This window comes from Sus scrofa, chromosome 8 (assembly GCF_000003025.6).
Source record: "Sus scrofa isolate TJ Tabasco breed Duroc chromosome 8, Sscrofa11.1, whole genome shotgun sequence".
In the NCBI taxonomy this organism is placed as follows: domain Eukaryota; kingdom Metazoa; phylum Chordata; class Mammalia; order Artiodactyla; family Suidae; genus Sus; species Sus scrofa.
Window position 1 is genome coordinate 1,760,394 of NC_010450.4, and position 16,001 is coordinate 1,776,394.

The 16,001-nt window shown below is 54.1% G+C and overlaps 1 protein-coding gene across 7 annotated transcripts in view; it reads left to right on the forward strand.

Moving 5' to 3' along the window:
- Nucleotides 1-16,001, forward strand: part of GRK4 (G protein-coupled receptor kinase 4) — a 54,431-nt gene that overhangs the window by 22,434 nt on the left and 15,996 nt on the right. For 4 of the 7 annotated variants that reach the window (XM_005666504.3, XM_021100940.1, XM_005666506.3 and 1 more), the window contains 4 exons: nt 2,001-2,104; nt 6,235-6,327; nt 7,207-7,270; nt 10,229-10,369. In XM_005666504.3, coding sequence (XP_005666561.1) covers nt 2,001-2,104; nt 6,235-6,327; nt 7,207-7,270; nt 10,229-10,369 — 402 coding nt within the window. The remainder of the gene's footprint in view (nt 1-2,000; nt 2,105-6,234; nt 6,328-7,206; nt 7,271-10,228; nt 10,370-16,001) is intronic. The other 3 variants (XM_013978503.2, XM_021100942.1, XM_021100943.1) reach the window with 2 other exon arrangements.

The following is a 16,001-nucleotide window of genomic DNA, read 5'->3' on the forward strand; positions in this document are numbered from 1 at the left end:
GGGATCGAACCCGCCACCTTATGGTTCCTAGTTGGATTTGTTTCCCCTGAGCCACAACAGGAACTCCAGTTAAGTCTTAATGGAGTGAACGTGCTCTTTAATTTAGCTTCAGGAAATTGAGGGGAAATAATACTATAGAAAATACTGAGAGTTATATCTTTAAAACATGTATTTTTGAGACAAGTGCTGGAATTTCATGGCTTTGTCTTCTGTGAAAATTTTATCTTGTTTTCTGTTTTGTCCTGTGCCTGGAACAATGCGTATTTGTGGCATAAATGAATGAACAAACTTCTTTTCTGAAATGGGAGAGGGGACGCACACCCTCATCCTTGCCTCGTAGGCTGGTCTGGGAAGGGCGTGGTTCAGACTTGGCTCCCCGCTGTTGGCTCTGAGTGTACCAGAACGTTCTGCAGCTTCTGGAGCCTCTCCCACGGGGTTGTTGGGAGGCTGAATGACATGATGCCACACTTGGAGTATGCAGCCAAAGTGGCAGCTGTGAACCGTTGTTAATTATAACAGTGCTGTTGGGTTTGGGGGGAAAGGTGAGTTTTCTTGTATATTTCTATCACTACTGCAGTATCTTTTTTTGTTGTTTTGTCTTTTCTAGAGCCGCTTCCTTGGCATGTGGAGGTTCCCAGGCTAGGGGTCTAATCGGAACTATAGCCACCAGCCTACACCACAGCCACAGCAGCACAGGATCCGAGCTGCGTCTGCAACCTCTACACCACAGCTCACGGCAATGCCAGATCCTTAACCCACTGAGCAAGGCCAGGGATCGCACGCACGTCCTCATGGATACTAGTTGGGGTCTTATCCTGATGAGCCGCAGTGGGAACTCCCTAGAAAACAAAGTTTTACCGTGATCAGCGTGGCTAGAGTTTGGTGTAGAATGCTCTTCTCATTTCCAACAACAGATGTACAATTGAACAGGATCTGTGTATTTTTTTCAGTAGATCTGGAAAGCAGTTTTCTATGTTTTCTCTTTCCAGAATTCTCTGGATGAGGGTTAAGAGGATGGGAAACTTGTAAAAGGAGACATATCAGTGAAAATGTGGAATTTTTGAGGGCAGTTTTGCAACAAATAGAAATGTGGAAAATGTGTGCCCTTTGAAGCAGTAATTCTCCTTCCGGGAACCTAAACTGTAAGCTGCACTTGTACAAAGGTGTTCACAGCAGCGGCGTTTGCAGTGGAGAAGAGTGGCAACTACCGTGGTGCAGAGGGCGGAAACCCACCCTCTGGAAACCCACGCGGTCTCGCAAGAAAACCCGGTGGCCCCGCGGGTGTCAGCACGCACTGACAAAACTGCACGTGCTGTTTCCATGAGGGGAGACGTGTGCGTGGCTGAGTGTGGGGTTTAAAAAGCCCCAAACGGAAGATGCCCCAGTGTAGCCGCTTCTGGGGTGCGGTTGAGCAGGTTAAGTGCACACACACGGCTGTGCAGCCAGCCCCACGGCCCAGCTCCTGGCCTCTCTCCACCCGACAAAGCTGGACCCGGCTGTCCCGCTGAGCTCCGGCTCCCGGCCCTGGCAGCTGCCATCCTGCCTTCTGTCTCTGCATCGGACTGGTCTAGGGACCTCACATAATGCAGTCGTACAGTGAAACTTGTCCTTTTGGGACTGGTTTATGTCCCTTAGCGCAGTGTCCTCAGGGTTCATCCAGGTGGTAGCAGGTGTGAGAACCCCCTCGCCGTCTGGATGGACCACGTTGTGTTTGTCCAGCCGGCCATCGATGGGCACAGGTTGTGCGGGTCCTTCAGGTTTGTGGCTGGTGCTGCTGTGCGCGTGGGTGTCGGGTGTGTCCTGGGCCCTGCTCTCCGCACTGCTCGGCGATGTGTGGGGAAGGCCCCCAAGGCAGGCAGCGCCCTCACCTGGGAGGCCGGGCTCCGACTTGGTACCCCGCACATTTTGTGGGGTAATTTGCTTACGAGGGGCATTAGGCTCTCTTTCCCGTGGGTGGATTGCGAACCCCTAATCGCCATGGTCTGGTTTTGCCTCCTTAGGACCTGGCAGCCCCTTTCGCGGAGGTGCCCGCCCAAGCCGTGCAGGAGTGCAGACTGAGGCTGCAGGAGGCCCCTTCCAAGGATGCCTTCGAGGAGTGCACGAGGTGTGTGGGGCTGGGGACTCTGCAGCCTTCTCCGTGGGGGACAAGCTCTTGTCAGCGTCCTTTCCAAATTAAAATGGTGCCCTTTGCTAGCATAGCTGCCGAAGAGGCCCAGGTCCCAAGATGGGCGCAGTGCAGCCAGTCCCGGCTGTGGCCGGGCTGCTCAGCCATCCAGAATGCCTGTTCTAGGACGAGAGGAGTCCTATAAAATGTGTTTTTCAGACCTCGGCACTTGGTGGAAATATTTTTCCTGCAGATCTTTGCAGTATGACAGGCCGGCTCTCAGTCAGAGCCCTGTGGCTGAATTCAGCTTCCTTCTGCACTCAGGAAGGCAGAGTGGTTTCTGCAGTGACCTGGCCCAAGATGCAGTCATTTGCACACTAATGTGGACATTCGCGTGTAGCTGATTCATTCAGCAAACATTCATTGGGTGTCTGCTCTGCCAGGAACTGTCGGATTCCCAGGGCTGCCATAACAAAGTGCCAGCTGGGTGGCTGAAAACAAGAGGAACTAGTTGCCTCGCAGTTCTGGAGCCAGAAGACTGGGATCGAGGTGTCAGCAGGGTTACAACACCGTGAATTCTAGAGAGGGTCCTTCTTTCCTCGAGCAGCTCCCACTGGTGGCCGGTGTCCTGGGCGCTCCAGGGCATGCAGCTGCAGTCCTGCAGCCTCTGCCGCTGTCGCTCTCCCCCCGCCCGGGCTTCTGTCGCTGTGTTCTCACCTCTTCAGACGACGGCAGCCCCGGTGGGTGAGGGCTGGCCCTGCTTCAGTGTCACCTCCTCTCTACCACCTGCATCTGCCACAAATGCAGGTCACGCTTACCGGGGGCAGCCTTAGAACGTCAGCTTATGCCTTTGGCGGAACACGTTTCAGCCCCTGATGGTCGCCTTCCAGTGGGTTGGGGTTAATAGAGAACAAAAGGAGACAAAGCCCCAGTGACTTGAGTCTCCATCCTGAGACACCTCGATGTCAGCTCCAGAGCCTTGGTGTGTTAGTTACTCTTTGGAAAACTTTTTTTTTGGCTGCGCCCACAGCATGTGGAAGTTCCCAGGCCAGGGAATGTACCTGTGCTACAGCAGCGACCAGGGCCACTGCAGTGACAGTGCTGAGTCCTTAACCACTGGGCCACCAGGGGACTCCTTAGAAAACACTCACTCAGCTCCTACTATCTGCCTGTCTTTGATGTAGGTTCTGGGAACAAAATGAAAAGCAGGAGTGACTCGGTCCATTACCCTTGGGAGCTTTTAACCAAGTGGAATCACCGAGAAGCCGGTATTAGTTTCTACTGCTGCTGCAGCAAATTGCCACCAACTTGGTGTCTAAAACAGCGCTCACTTGTTCTCTTACATTTCTGGAGGTCGGAAGTCACTGGGGAGAAACCAGGGTGTCAGCAGGGCCGTGCTCCCTTGAGGCTTCAGGGAACAAGCCTGGCCTTTCCAGCTTCTGGAGCCGCACCTCTTGGCTCCCTTCCTCCCCCTTCCAGACGGGCAGTGCGGCCCCTCAAGTCTCTCAGCATCTGACGCTGTGTCCCTTTCTTAGCCCGTGTGTGTCCAGACCCCCCTCAGCCTCCCTCTCGTACAGGACACTTGCGGTTGCACAGAGGGCTGCCCGGTCACCCAGGACGAGCTCATCTCAGCACCCTGCCGTCAGCCACAACGGCCACACTCGCGGGTGGCAGGGATTAGGGCCTGGGTGTCCTGGGGTCACTCTCCAGCCCACCGCAGTGCCGAGGGCTTGGCAGGGAGGGGCGGGACCCTCCAGCGCCTCCCCCACTGGGGGGGGGAGGGGGTCTCAGGGAGACAGACTGCTGCATGCCCGCCGGCCAGAGCCGGGGGAGGCACGAATGCCTAGGCACCTGGGAGAGCCCGGCGAGGCGGGCCAGGGAGCGGTTCCGACGGGGCGACGGGCACCCGAGCCCGGGTCCTTCTGCGCACTGTGCGCTGCACGTGGCCTCCGTCAGCTTCCCCATCCCCGCTCACCAGACTCCCGGGCCCTTCTGGAGGCCAGTGCGCACCCACACTCGGGAGCTGCGACTCGGGGCCAGGAGAAGTGTGGCTCCAGCAGTCAGTGTTTTTAAAGATTGCTCTGCTGCAGATGAGAGGGTGTCGTGGGAGAGGGACCAGGCTGGAGGCCGTGGCAGTTCAGAGAAACATGATGGTGGCCTGGACTGGAGGGCGACGGCGACAATGGGGAGAGGCGAAGGGATTTCAGAGAGGCTTAGAGGCCGTGGGGCGCAGGCAACTTGTCTGTTGGGGAACATTGAGTCTGGGGTACGTCTCGGTCATCAAGCAGAGCTGGGAGGAGACAGCTGAACCCCGTGTCCACCTGAGGCCCGAGGCCAGCTTTGGGGTCCTGCCTGCGTCTAGCTGTGGTGCAGGCTGTGGGAGTAGAGGCCAGGCCCAGGGCGTGACCGAGCCACCGAGGACAGCCTGCAGCCCACCTCCATCCCGGTCCACAGCTCTCTGGCTCCACGGCCTCTCTGTCCCCTCCCTCCCTCCACCATGGGGCTGAGCCAGGTTGAGCAGGGGGCGCAGATGCCAGACCGTGTGAGTTAAGGAGTGAGGGGTGAAAGTGGCTGTGGGCGGGGGCTTGGGGGGCTGGCTGCTCTAGGCACCGGGAGAGGCCCATTCAGGAAACAGCAGGAACTGCACTTTGGCTCGGGCGCTAGTACTTCTAAAGCCCTTTTTGATGCATTTGTAATGCCCAAAGAGGTTTTAAATCAGCTGGCCTCATCTTGATGTTTTTACGGGGACACTCGGCCACAGAGTCAAATTCATTCATTCAGTGAATAATTTCCCAAGGGCCTGTTATGTTCTAAGCACTGACCTGGGCCGGGCAAGGCAGTGCTAACGGGCACTTCAGTGTAACACTGTGCAGAGTCGCGGGGCTCAGGTGTTTCTGTTACCCCGTCTTGCTTCTGTATTGGTACGCCTTTATCTCCCTCACACCTTCTCAGTTCGGATCCCAGAGCGCGGGTGCTGCACACTGAACATAAATGGCTCCTTTATGCCACCTTTTTCCCGGTGGGCAGGTGACAGTCAGCAGGACGCGGTGGCTGGGGGGTTGTCAGGATAAGTATATCAAAAACCAGTGTTGAGGGAGTTCCTTTCGTGGCTGAGCGGAAACAAATCCGACTAGGAACCATGAGGATGCAGGTTCGATCCCTGGCCTCGCTCAGTGAATTAAGGATCTGGCGTGGCTGTGGCACAAGCCAGCAGCTGTAGCTCCGATTTGACCCCTAGGAACCTCCATATGCCTCGGGTGCGGCCCTAACAAGACAAAAAAACAAACAAAAAAACCCCAAACAGTATTGAACTGATGCACGGTTTTAAATGGCATAATTTTAAAAATTGTCTGCAGTAGATTTATCTGGCAGACTAGGTCAGTGAAACAGAGTCTGTTGTTTCTGAGGTTGAAGAGTATTGGGAAGTGAAGTTTAGATACACTGGGAAGCTGACTAGAGTCATTAATTTATATAGACTGTAAAATATGAGATATGTGAGAATAGCGAGTTCCCGTTGTGGCTCAGTGGGTTAAGAACCCTACATAGTCTCCATGAGGATACGGGTTCGATCCCTGGCCTCGTTCAGTGGGTTGAGGGCCTGGTGTTGCTGCAAGCTGCTGTGTAGGTCACTGATGTGGCTTGGATCTTGTGTTGCTGTGGTTGTAGCAGAGGCTCAGCTGCCTCTGATTCGACCCGTAGCCCAGGAACTTCATATGTCGCAGGTGCGGTCGTTAAAAAAAAAAAAGGAAAAAGGTGGAGTTCCTGTCCTGGCTCAGTGGTAACAAACCCAAGTAGTGTCCATGAGGATGTGGGTTTGATCCCTGGCCTCGCTCAGCGGGCTAAGGATCCGGCATTACCGTGAGCTGTGGTGTAGGTTGTAGATGTGGCTCTGATCCCGCATGGCTGTGACTGTGGTGTAGGCCAGTGGCTGCATCTCCGATTGGACCCCTGGCTTGGGTACCTCCATATGCCGCGGGTGCGGCCCTAAAAAGACAGACAAACAAAAAGATTGTCGAATTGTTGTGACTGTCCACTCTCCCGTATCTGGTGCTCATTAACGCACGAAAAGACAGTTGTTTCTCATTTTGTAATGCAACAGCTGCACATGACTGCATGTAATCTTTTTCTAGAGCTATCCATCACTATTTAAGTGGAGAACCATTTGGAGAATACCAAGAAAGCTCCTATTTTTCTCGGTTTTTACAGTGGAAATGGCTGGAAAGGTATGTTCTAATTTAAAATTCAGTGAGAACAAGTGGTAACTTATTCTGCGTACCAGTTGCTTTGTACTTTTCTTCCTGTCGCGTGCTCTTGGATCTCTTGGGCACGGGGTATTTTTGTCCAGAAATTATTACACGGTTTCTGGTTTGGTTGACTGTTTTAAGGTGGCAGTTCGCCTGTCGGTGCAGTAGTTAGGAAATCAGATGTGTCCTAGACGCCGACGGGTACCCGGATATAGGGCTTGGGCCTTGGCGGCCTCAGCCCCTGCTCAGCCTCGTCTTCACGGCGTGTCTCCAGGCCTGTCCGGGCCCGTCCGGCCTCAGGTCCTCCTGTGAAGGAGAGGTGTCAGAGGATCCGCCCCGCTGGACTGCTGGGGTCGCCTGAGGGGCGTGTGTGACGACGTGGTCGGCTCGTCGAATGAGTGCTCAGACAGCATCGTTACCGCTGTTGTGACTGGCTTGCCCCACGTCCAGTTCTGGTTCTTGCGGGTTTCTTGGGAGACTTGCTGTAAACATCACTTGGAGGTTCTCTTTTCAGAAGGCGGCCCACCGAGGACGTCAGCTCCCTTCCGCGCTGTCGGGCAGGCCCGGGGAGCCGCGCCCAAGAACCTACTCCCTGCTGCGGGCTGCTGGGCGGCAGGCTCGTGTTTGCCAGGGAGGATCCCCAGGCCCTTCTGCGTCAACTGCCAGTGCCTCCGGGCGGTTGGGAGCGTTCCCGTGCCTGTCTTGAGAGCCGCCCTGCGGGGGCCGCAGGCCCTGGGCACAGGCACCCCGTCCTGGCCGCGTGGTTCCCTAAAAAGCCCGGGACAAGCGCTAGGCCGGCTCTTCTCTCTCAAAGTAACAATGTGATGTGAGACCTGACCCTTTTTTTAAATCGATTAGGCAACCAGTAACAAAGAAGACATTCAGACACTACAGAGTTCTAGGAAAAGGCGGATTCGGAGAGGTAAGCCATAGAGAGTGGTCACGAGCCGTGTCTTCTGGAAAAGCTGATGGCAAGATGCCTGAAAGGCGTCGTGTCAGGTCGTGGGTCAGCTGTGCCAAGGCACTTATCCCTGCCTGCATTTGGGAAATAATTTTAGCAACCCTGAGAATTAAGATTGAATGAAGGTACTTTGCCTCAGGCTTTGAAAAAATTCAGAGAGCTGGAAAAACCTTTGACTGTCTCTGTGCTTTTACCTTTGCACTTTATGTATCTTAAGAAATTGTTTTCCCATATTCAGTCTTCAAACTCGGTAAGTTTGTCCTGGTTAAAAAGATTATTCTGTTCCCATACCATGGGATTTCTGTTACTCCTTTTTCTTTCTTTCTTTTTTCTTTCTTTTTTTTTTTTGTCTTTTTAGGGCCACACCCGTGGCACATGGAGGTTCCCAGGCCAGGTCTTGAATCAGAGCTGTAGCCGCCGGCCTACACCACAGCTGCAGCCACGCCAGATCCAAGCTGTGTCTGCAACCTACATTACAGCTCACGGCAGCACCGGATCCTTAACCCACTAAGCAAGGCCAGGGATCGAACCCACATCCTCATGAATACTAGTCAGGTTCTTAATCCACTGAGCCACGATGGGAACTCCTTTTGCTCCATTTTTATAACTAGGACTAGCCTCAAAGTTGATGGAATAGAGTGTATTGTTAAATATGCTTCTTCAGCTTAACTCTGTTTGGACATATAGGTACCTTGTACCTACACTGAAATGTGCTAGAAAATGTGTACATTTGGGAAAGTCCTGGAGATACAACCCCCACGTTCATGAGAGACGGTCTTGAAACGTGACGGCTGTCCTCTCCTCGATGGGGACCACTGCGCTGGGCGGACAGGGACCACCTGCACTTCTGTCTGGGTGACGTGGGAGCTGCTGCCTGTCCCTCAGTCCTCTGGAGTGACCCTGCTCGGTCTCCAGGGCCAGGCGGGCCCCGGAACTGAGCCGGTACGTCGAGCCGGCAGCAGGCCACAGGGCTCGTGTGTGATCGAAGTCACGTGTGCCCCAAGATCCAGGCGAAGGCCACAGCCGCAGCCACAGCCACCCGAGCTCCCTTAGCATGACTTAGAGCGCTGGCTCCAGAGCAAAGCGCACCAGTGAGACCTGTCATCCGCTGGCAGTGCCACCTGGGAGGACCTTGGTCCCGTAGCTGTTGCTTCGGGAGAACCCGAGGGGTGCGCCTCTGTGGGGGGGTCTGGAGACCGTGGAGGATATTTTGCATAATCCGGCCAAAGGCCTGTTGTGAGCCTTCGTAACAGAAGCTCCCGTGAGGAGCCCTTCCTCTGTCCACGTGCCTCCTGGAGCAGGACATTATCTGCTCCCTGCAGTTCACGCGTTCTGCCTCTCGCGACGTCCAGGCCCAGAGCGCGGAGCAGAGGAGAGAGGTCTGTGTTTACAAGGGATGAGGTCTCCCTAGAGCCACATATTTGGTTTGTAGAGGAGGTGCCCCTGCTGGGAAAGGACTTGACTCACGTGATGTATGACTTCAGAGATTACTTTTTTTTTTTTTTTTTTTTTTTTTGGTCTTTTTGCTATTTCTTTGGGCCGCTCCAGCGGCATATGGAGGTTCCCAGGCTAGGGGTCGAATCGGAGCTGAAGCCTCTGGCCTACACCACAGCCACAGCAACGCGGGATCCGAGCCACGTCTGCAACCTACACCACAGCTCACGGCAACGCCGGATCGTTAACCCACTGAGCAAGGGCAGGGACCGAACCCGCAACCTCATGGTTCCTAGTCGGATTCGTTAACCATTGCACCACGACGGGAACTCCTCAGAGATTACTTTTTAACACGTTTCCTTGTACTTCCAAACAAGCGTGTGTGTGGACAGAGGAACCACTGGTTGTTCACAGATGAGTTCTGGGTCCGCGCGCCTTGTCCAGAGGGGGCGCAGAGTCCGTTCTGGCCAGAAGCCGGTGGGACGCTGGGACCGATGCAGACGCCTGTGCCCTTTCCACCCAGATTCCAGCAGCGCCTTCACTTTTCCCAGGCACCTGCCCTTCTCGCAGTGGGTTTGAAAGGCAAACATGGGGCCTTACTCTGTCCACAGCCTCGTGTTCCCTTATGCAGACCTAGTCCCAGTGCGGGGGAAAGGGCGTTGGTGGGCATCTCTGCTCGTGGCTTTAGAGGCGCGGAGCATGGGGGATGTGCAGTCACTGGGAGGCGGGCAGGCCTGACATCAGGTCCCATGCCATCGCCCAGCTGTGCGACCTTGGGTTCACCACCTGGGCCTCGTCCTCAGGAGGGGTGACGACCCGGCCTCCCTGGCGGGGAGGAGGAGGCAGCGGCTGGCCCGTTTCCTCTCGCTCCCGCCTTAGGCGTTTACCTGCAGTTAGAGGTGGCGCTGGCAGGTGCTTAGGGGCCAGGCCCCAACGGAAGGGAGGTGGTTACCTCAGCGCCGTCATAGTCACGCTCTGAAGGAGCGTTTAATGAGGAAACAGTCACCCCGTAAGGTAAAAAGAGTTACGGGAGCTCCCGTCTGGCTCAGCGGAGACAAACCCGACGGGTACCCGTCTGGGTGCTCAGTGGGTTAAGGACCCCGCGTTGCAGTGGCCGTGACAAAGGCGGGCGGCTACAGCTCCGATTGGACCCCTAGCCTGGGAACCTCCACATGCCGCGGCTGCGGCTCTAAAAAGACAAAGCGGAGGTTATAAAATACTGTCTCTTGTATGTTATAAGCCCAGTTTCCCCAGTGGCCAGAGGTGGGGGCAGAGCAAGGTGCGTGTTCTGGCACATACACGTTCAAGGGGGCCTTGGAAGCTGATGCCGTTAATGAGAGCTGGCTTGGTGTCCGGGGCTGAGGTCCTGGCCCGGCAGACTCCGGCTGCTCCTTACCAGCGGGAACTGTCTTCGAGAAAACCGTTTCTTTTGTAGCCCCAGAGCTCTCAGGTACCTAGAAACCCTTTTTTCTTCTTTTAACCTAGGTTTGTGCCTGTCAAGTGCGAGCTACAGGAAAAATGTATGCCTGTAAAAAGCTGGAAAAGAAAAGAATAAAGAGGAGGAAAGGGGAAGCCATGGCCCTCAATGAAAAAACACTCCTAGAAAAAGTGCACAGCAGGTTTGTGGTAGGTGCCTGCTCCTGTCCCCGCGCCGTCTCAGCGGGCCTGCCGCTGGCTCGCCCTCGTGCGGGCCCTGGTGTCTGAGTTGAGTGTGGGCGGCCTCCTGCTGTCCTGGCTCCTCTTCCCGGTTGTGTGAAGCCTCGACCGAACCCAGGGGGGCCTGGCTCTTGGCTGGGCGCTGGGCAGTGCGGTTCTCATCTCCCGGTCCGGTTTCTCCCCACCTAATGACGTGTTTCCTGTAACATCCTCTGCGGTTTGAAGGGAGAGAGTGAAAGACAGTTTATAAAATGATTTGTAGGAGTTCCCCGGTGGCTCAGTGGGCTAAGGATCGAGCGTCGTCACTGCTGTGGCTCTGGTTACTGCTGTGGTGCAGGTTTGATCCCTGGCCCCGGAACCTCTGTATGCCACAGCAGCAGCAGCCAAAAAAATAAATAAAATCAAGTGAAATAGTTCGTAGTGTCATTGATTTCCAAGTCCTTTGTTTCTTAGCGCTGAGCTCAGCTGCTTTGTGCTAGGGGACAAATATTCCAGAACAGGGGCCTTCAGAACCGTCGTCTCCACTTAACAGCACGAGTTGATGTGCATGGTGCGTCGGTCTCGCGTGCCGTCCGTGAAGGTCTTAATAAGATGGGCTCTTCTTGGAACTGTTGTGAACGTGTTTGCGTAACTGCCTCGGGACACCAGCAGCTACAGTCTGGCTTCATGAGAGGGACAGAAGTGGTTATGGCTTGTTCTGTATTCTTGGCCTCCCACAGGGAACCTAGAAGTGTTTCCTTTGCCCTTAATTCTGTGTTGTGCCTCTCTGCTCATGGTCGATCAGCAGGTGCAGGTCCTGACTCTGTTGAGCTCACCTCTTCCTCCTCCCACCCCCGCCCCGACCGCAGCGTGAGCGTGTGTGTAGGCCCTCTAGATGACCGGGTGATGAGTGGGCCACCTTATTAAATATGACACCAGTTGAGTATGAAGTAATTAGAAGATGAAAACATTTTTAGGAGCTCCCCCTATGACACAACAGGGTCAATGGTGTCTGCCGCCCCAGGATGCAGGTTCGATCCCCGGCTCAGGACAGTGAGTTAAAGGATCCGGTGTTGGAGTTCCCATCGTGGCTCAGTGGTTAACGAATCCGACTAGGAACCATGAGGTTTTGGGTTCAATCCCTGGCCTTGCTCAGTGGGTTAAGGATCCGGCGTTGCCGTGAGCTGTGGTGTAGGTTGCAGACACAGCTCGGATCTGCATTGCTGTGGCTCTGGCGTAGGCTGGGGGCTACAGCTCCGATTAGACCCCTGGCCTGGGATCCTCCATATGCCACAGGAGTGGCCCAAGAAATGGCAAAAAGATAAAAAAAAAAAAAAAAAAAGATCCGGTATTGCCACAGCTGCAGGGTAGGTCATAACTGGCTCAGCTCTGATCCCCGGCTGGGGATCTCCACATACTGTGGGGCGCCCAAAAGGGAGGGGGAATAAAATAAAAATTTGGAGGAGGCAGGATGAAGGTGGAGGAGTAGACGGGGCGCTCACCTCTCCACAGACACAGGCAAACCCACCGACGCGGGGGGCGGTTTGCACAGGCACCTGCTGAGCGCTGGAAGGAGACCTCAGCCCTCCAAAGGGGAGGAAACCCTCCACATGACGGCTGCAACAAAAGAGCGCGGGCGATGAGGACGGGACCAGCATCCCGAGAGGGAGCTGAGCCGGGAAGGAGCCCCGGAGAAAAGCGCGGCAGTTCCCCAAAACCCCCCCGGGCCGCGTGCACCACCGCCCGGACTCGGGAGCCCGAGATGCTCGGGCGGGGACTGGGCGCTGAGACTAAGGCCCCAGGGGTTGGTTCCGGGGAGAGGACTAGGGGTGGCCCTGTGGGCACAGCCTGAGGGGCGAGGGCGCCGTGTGGCACAGCTCAGAGCAGGAGAAGCAAGGCGCCACTGGGGCGGGGGGGCGGGGAACGAGAGGAGGAGGGTGGGACCCCGGGAGGAACAGCTTTCTCTGTGCAGGCTCCCGGGCCGTGCAGAATGCCGCAGCCACTCGGACTCCGGAGCTGGACTCGGCCCGCACCACCTGTGGCCCCAGCCAAGCTCAGGGGTCGCCACAGAGGAGGGCCCTGCAGCCAAGCACCACCCGTTGCCCTCGACCCCCCGGGAACACAAACGCCTCACCATCGCCACTGCCGAAGGCTCTGGGCACCGCCTCCACCTCCCTGAGGTCACTGCCACTACCCAGGGCGCTGCAACCAGGCCTGCATGCCCACCTGCCCGTGGGTCCTCTCCACTGCCAAGGGCCTGGCAACCAGGCACCGCCTCCAGGCCCTGCCCATCGCCTCCATCTCCCTGGAAGCCTGCACAGGCCGAACACGGGCACACTCCCTGTTGGGGGATGACAGCCTGCACACACTAAGGAAAGAGGCAGCAGGCATCCAAACCAAGAGCAGCCCTCATGCCAAAAAACCCAGTAGGAAGCCCTCACAAGCTTCCCAGGGACAGTCCCACGTTTAAATCCTCTCCAAGACCACAGCAGATAATTATTTTCTGTAACCTCACAGAATAGGAAAAGTATAAGCAAAAGGAAGAAGCTCAGGAACCATTCCCAGGTAAGTGAACAGGAGAATCCCCCTGAAGGATCAGCAGTGAAGCAGGACTTTGCAAACTAACAGACACGGAGTCTAAAAAGGAGGTAATGAAGCCCTGGAGGACGAGTTCCTGTTGGCTCAGTGGTAATGAACCTGACTGGTATCCATCAGGATGCAGGTTCGATCCCTGGCCTCCCTCAGTGGGTTAAGGAACGGGCATTGCTGTGGCTGCGGTGTAGGCTGGCAGCTGCAGCTCCAATCTGACCCCTAGCCTGGGAGCGTCCATGTGCCGCAGGTGCGGCCCTAAAAAGACAACAACAGAAATATACTGAAGGAATTAAGAACAGATGTGAACAGTGGTGCAGATTACTTTAGAAAGGAACCAGAAACTATGAGGAGGAGCCAACAAAATTGGAACGTTCACTTGCAGAGATGAAAGCTGAGTCAAAGGCATTGAACAGCAGAGTGACTAGTGCAGAGGAATGAATAAGTGACCTGGAAGACAGAGTAATGGAAAACACCCGTCAGGACAGCAGACAGAAAACCCGATGGACAAACATGAAAGCGGTATAAAGAGATCTGTGGGATAAGACAAAGCCTGCCAATCTATGCATAATAGGGATTCCAGGAGAAGCAAAAGAAAAGGAGATGGAAATACATGTGAGGAACTGATAAGCTTCCCAGATCTAAAGGCAACGGATAGCAAGATGTAAGAGGCACAGACGGCCCCAGACAGATTGAACCCAGACAGAACTAAGCCAAGACACGTTATAATGAAAATGGCAGAAGTTAGAAGATTCTAAAGGCAGCAAGAAAAAAAAAAGTTAATCACACGGGGTAATTTCTCAGCTGTTCCCTCTGCAGAAGCACTGCAGATCAGAAGAGCAGGGTAAGATGTATCCGTAGCTCTAAAAGGGCCAATTGCAGCCAGGGGACTCTGCCCAGCAAGATTACCATTCAGAATAGGAGAAATAATGTGTCCAACAAACAAAAAACTGAAAGAATAGAGCAATACCAGACCCATGTTAAAAGAAGTACTGAGAGGTCACCTCTAAACAGGAAAGAAATAAGAAGATACAGGATGGAGGAAATCACAGTTGGAAAGTAATCGCTTAAATAAGCCAACACACAGATCAAAAAGGGAAAAACCCTATTCGTGAAAGTGATGATAAACCCAAGGAACAGCAAAAGGGTAAACATGAAAATGTTAAAAAGGACATCAGAGTCTTAAGATGGGGGCGTTCCCGCTGTGGCTCAGTGGTAGTGAACCTGACCAGCAGCCATGAGGATGCAGGTTCAGTCCTGGCCTGGCCCAGTGGGTTGAGGATCCGGCGTTCCCCTGAGCTGTGGTGTACGTCACAGACATGACTCAGATCTGGTGCAGCCGTGAGCTGTGGTGTTGGCTGCAGAGGCGGCTCGGATCCCGCATGGCTGTGGCTCTGGCGAAGGCCGGTGGCGACAGCCCCAATTGAACCCCTAGCCTGGGAACCTCCGTGTGCCGCGGGAGCAGCCCTTAAAAAAGAAAAAAAATGTTCAACATCACTAATTATTAGAGAAATGCAAATCAAAACTATAATGAGGTACTACCTCACGCTGGTCAAAATGGCCATGATGAATGAGTCTAGAAATAGCACATGCTGGAGGGGGTGTGGAGAAGCGGGAAGCCTCCTGCACTGCTGGCGGGAATGGAAACTGGTGCAGCCACTGTGCAGAGCCGTATGGAGGCACCTCAGAAACTACGTATAGAACTACCACGTGACCCAGCAGTCCCACTCCTGAATGTGTATTTGTGGACAAAACCATAATCAAAACACATATGCACCCGTATGTTCGTGGCACTTAGGTATGTGCCAGACATGGAGACAACCTCAGTGTCTGTCGACAGAGAGACGGATTAAGAAGATGTGATGCACACACAGTGGAATCCGCTCAGCTATAAAAAGGACGAAATAATGCCATTTGCAGCAACATGCCCGCAAGTAGAGACTCTCGTACTCCGTGAAGTAGGTCGGAAAGAGAAAGACAAATACCATAGGAGAGCCCTTGTATGTGGAATCGACTCGCCACAAATGAACCTATCTATAGAACAGAAACAGACTCTCAGACGTGGAAAACAGACTCGTGGTTGCCGCAGGGGAGGGGAGGGAGGGGACGGACGGGGAGTTCGGGGTTGGTGGGTGCAAACTATTCCATCTGGATGGGGTGGCTCAGCGGGAGCGAATCTGACAGGAACCATGAGGGCCCTGCTGCGCAGCACAGGGAACTGCATCCAGTCCCTTGTGCTCGAACACGATGGAGGCTAGTGTGAGCAAGTGTGTGTGTGTGTATACATAGGTGCATATGACCGGGTGGGTCACTTTGCTGTACAACAGAAACTGGCAGAACATTGTAAATCAACTATACTTTTTAAAAAACGAAGGCAAAGAAAGAAAATTTTCATTGAAACCATTTACAGTAGCATCAGAAACCTCAAAATCTAGGCAGAAACCAGGGAGCCAGGGAGTTCCCTTGTGGTTCAGCGGGTTAGGGAGCATTGTTAATGCAGTGGCTTGGGTCACTGCTGTGGCCCGGGTTCAGTCCCTGGTCTGGGAACTTCCACATTCTGCAAGTGTGGCCAAAAAAAATCTAGGGAAAAATCGAATGAAATACGTAAGACTTCTGCACTGGAAACTACAAAATGCTACTACAAAAAATTAGTAAATGGTGGGTGCCATGTTCATGGGTTTCGAACTCTGTGCTGTGAAGGTGTAGGTTAGAGAAATTAAATGCAATCCCAAACAAAATCGAGAGAAGTGTGTGTGTGTGTGTGTGTGTGTGTGTAAATTGACGTACAGAGCAATAGAAAGTAGGCAAAAACTTGAACAGGCACTTCACAGAAGAGAGTCCAAATGGAAAATAAGTACATTAAAATGTTTGACATATTCCTATGTTTGCGTGTGCAGAGGAATTCAAATTAAAAACATCATAAGAGGCGTTCCCGCTGTGGTGCACGGAGTTAAGGACCTGGCGTTGTGTCTGCCACCATGCGGGTGTGAGCCCTGCCCAGTGCGGTGGGTGAAGGATCCAGAGTTGCGGCAGC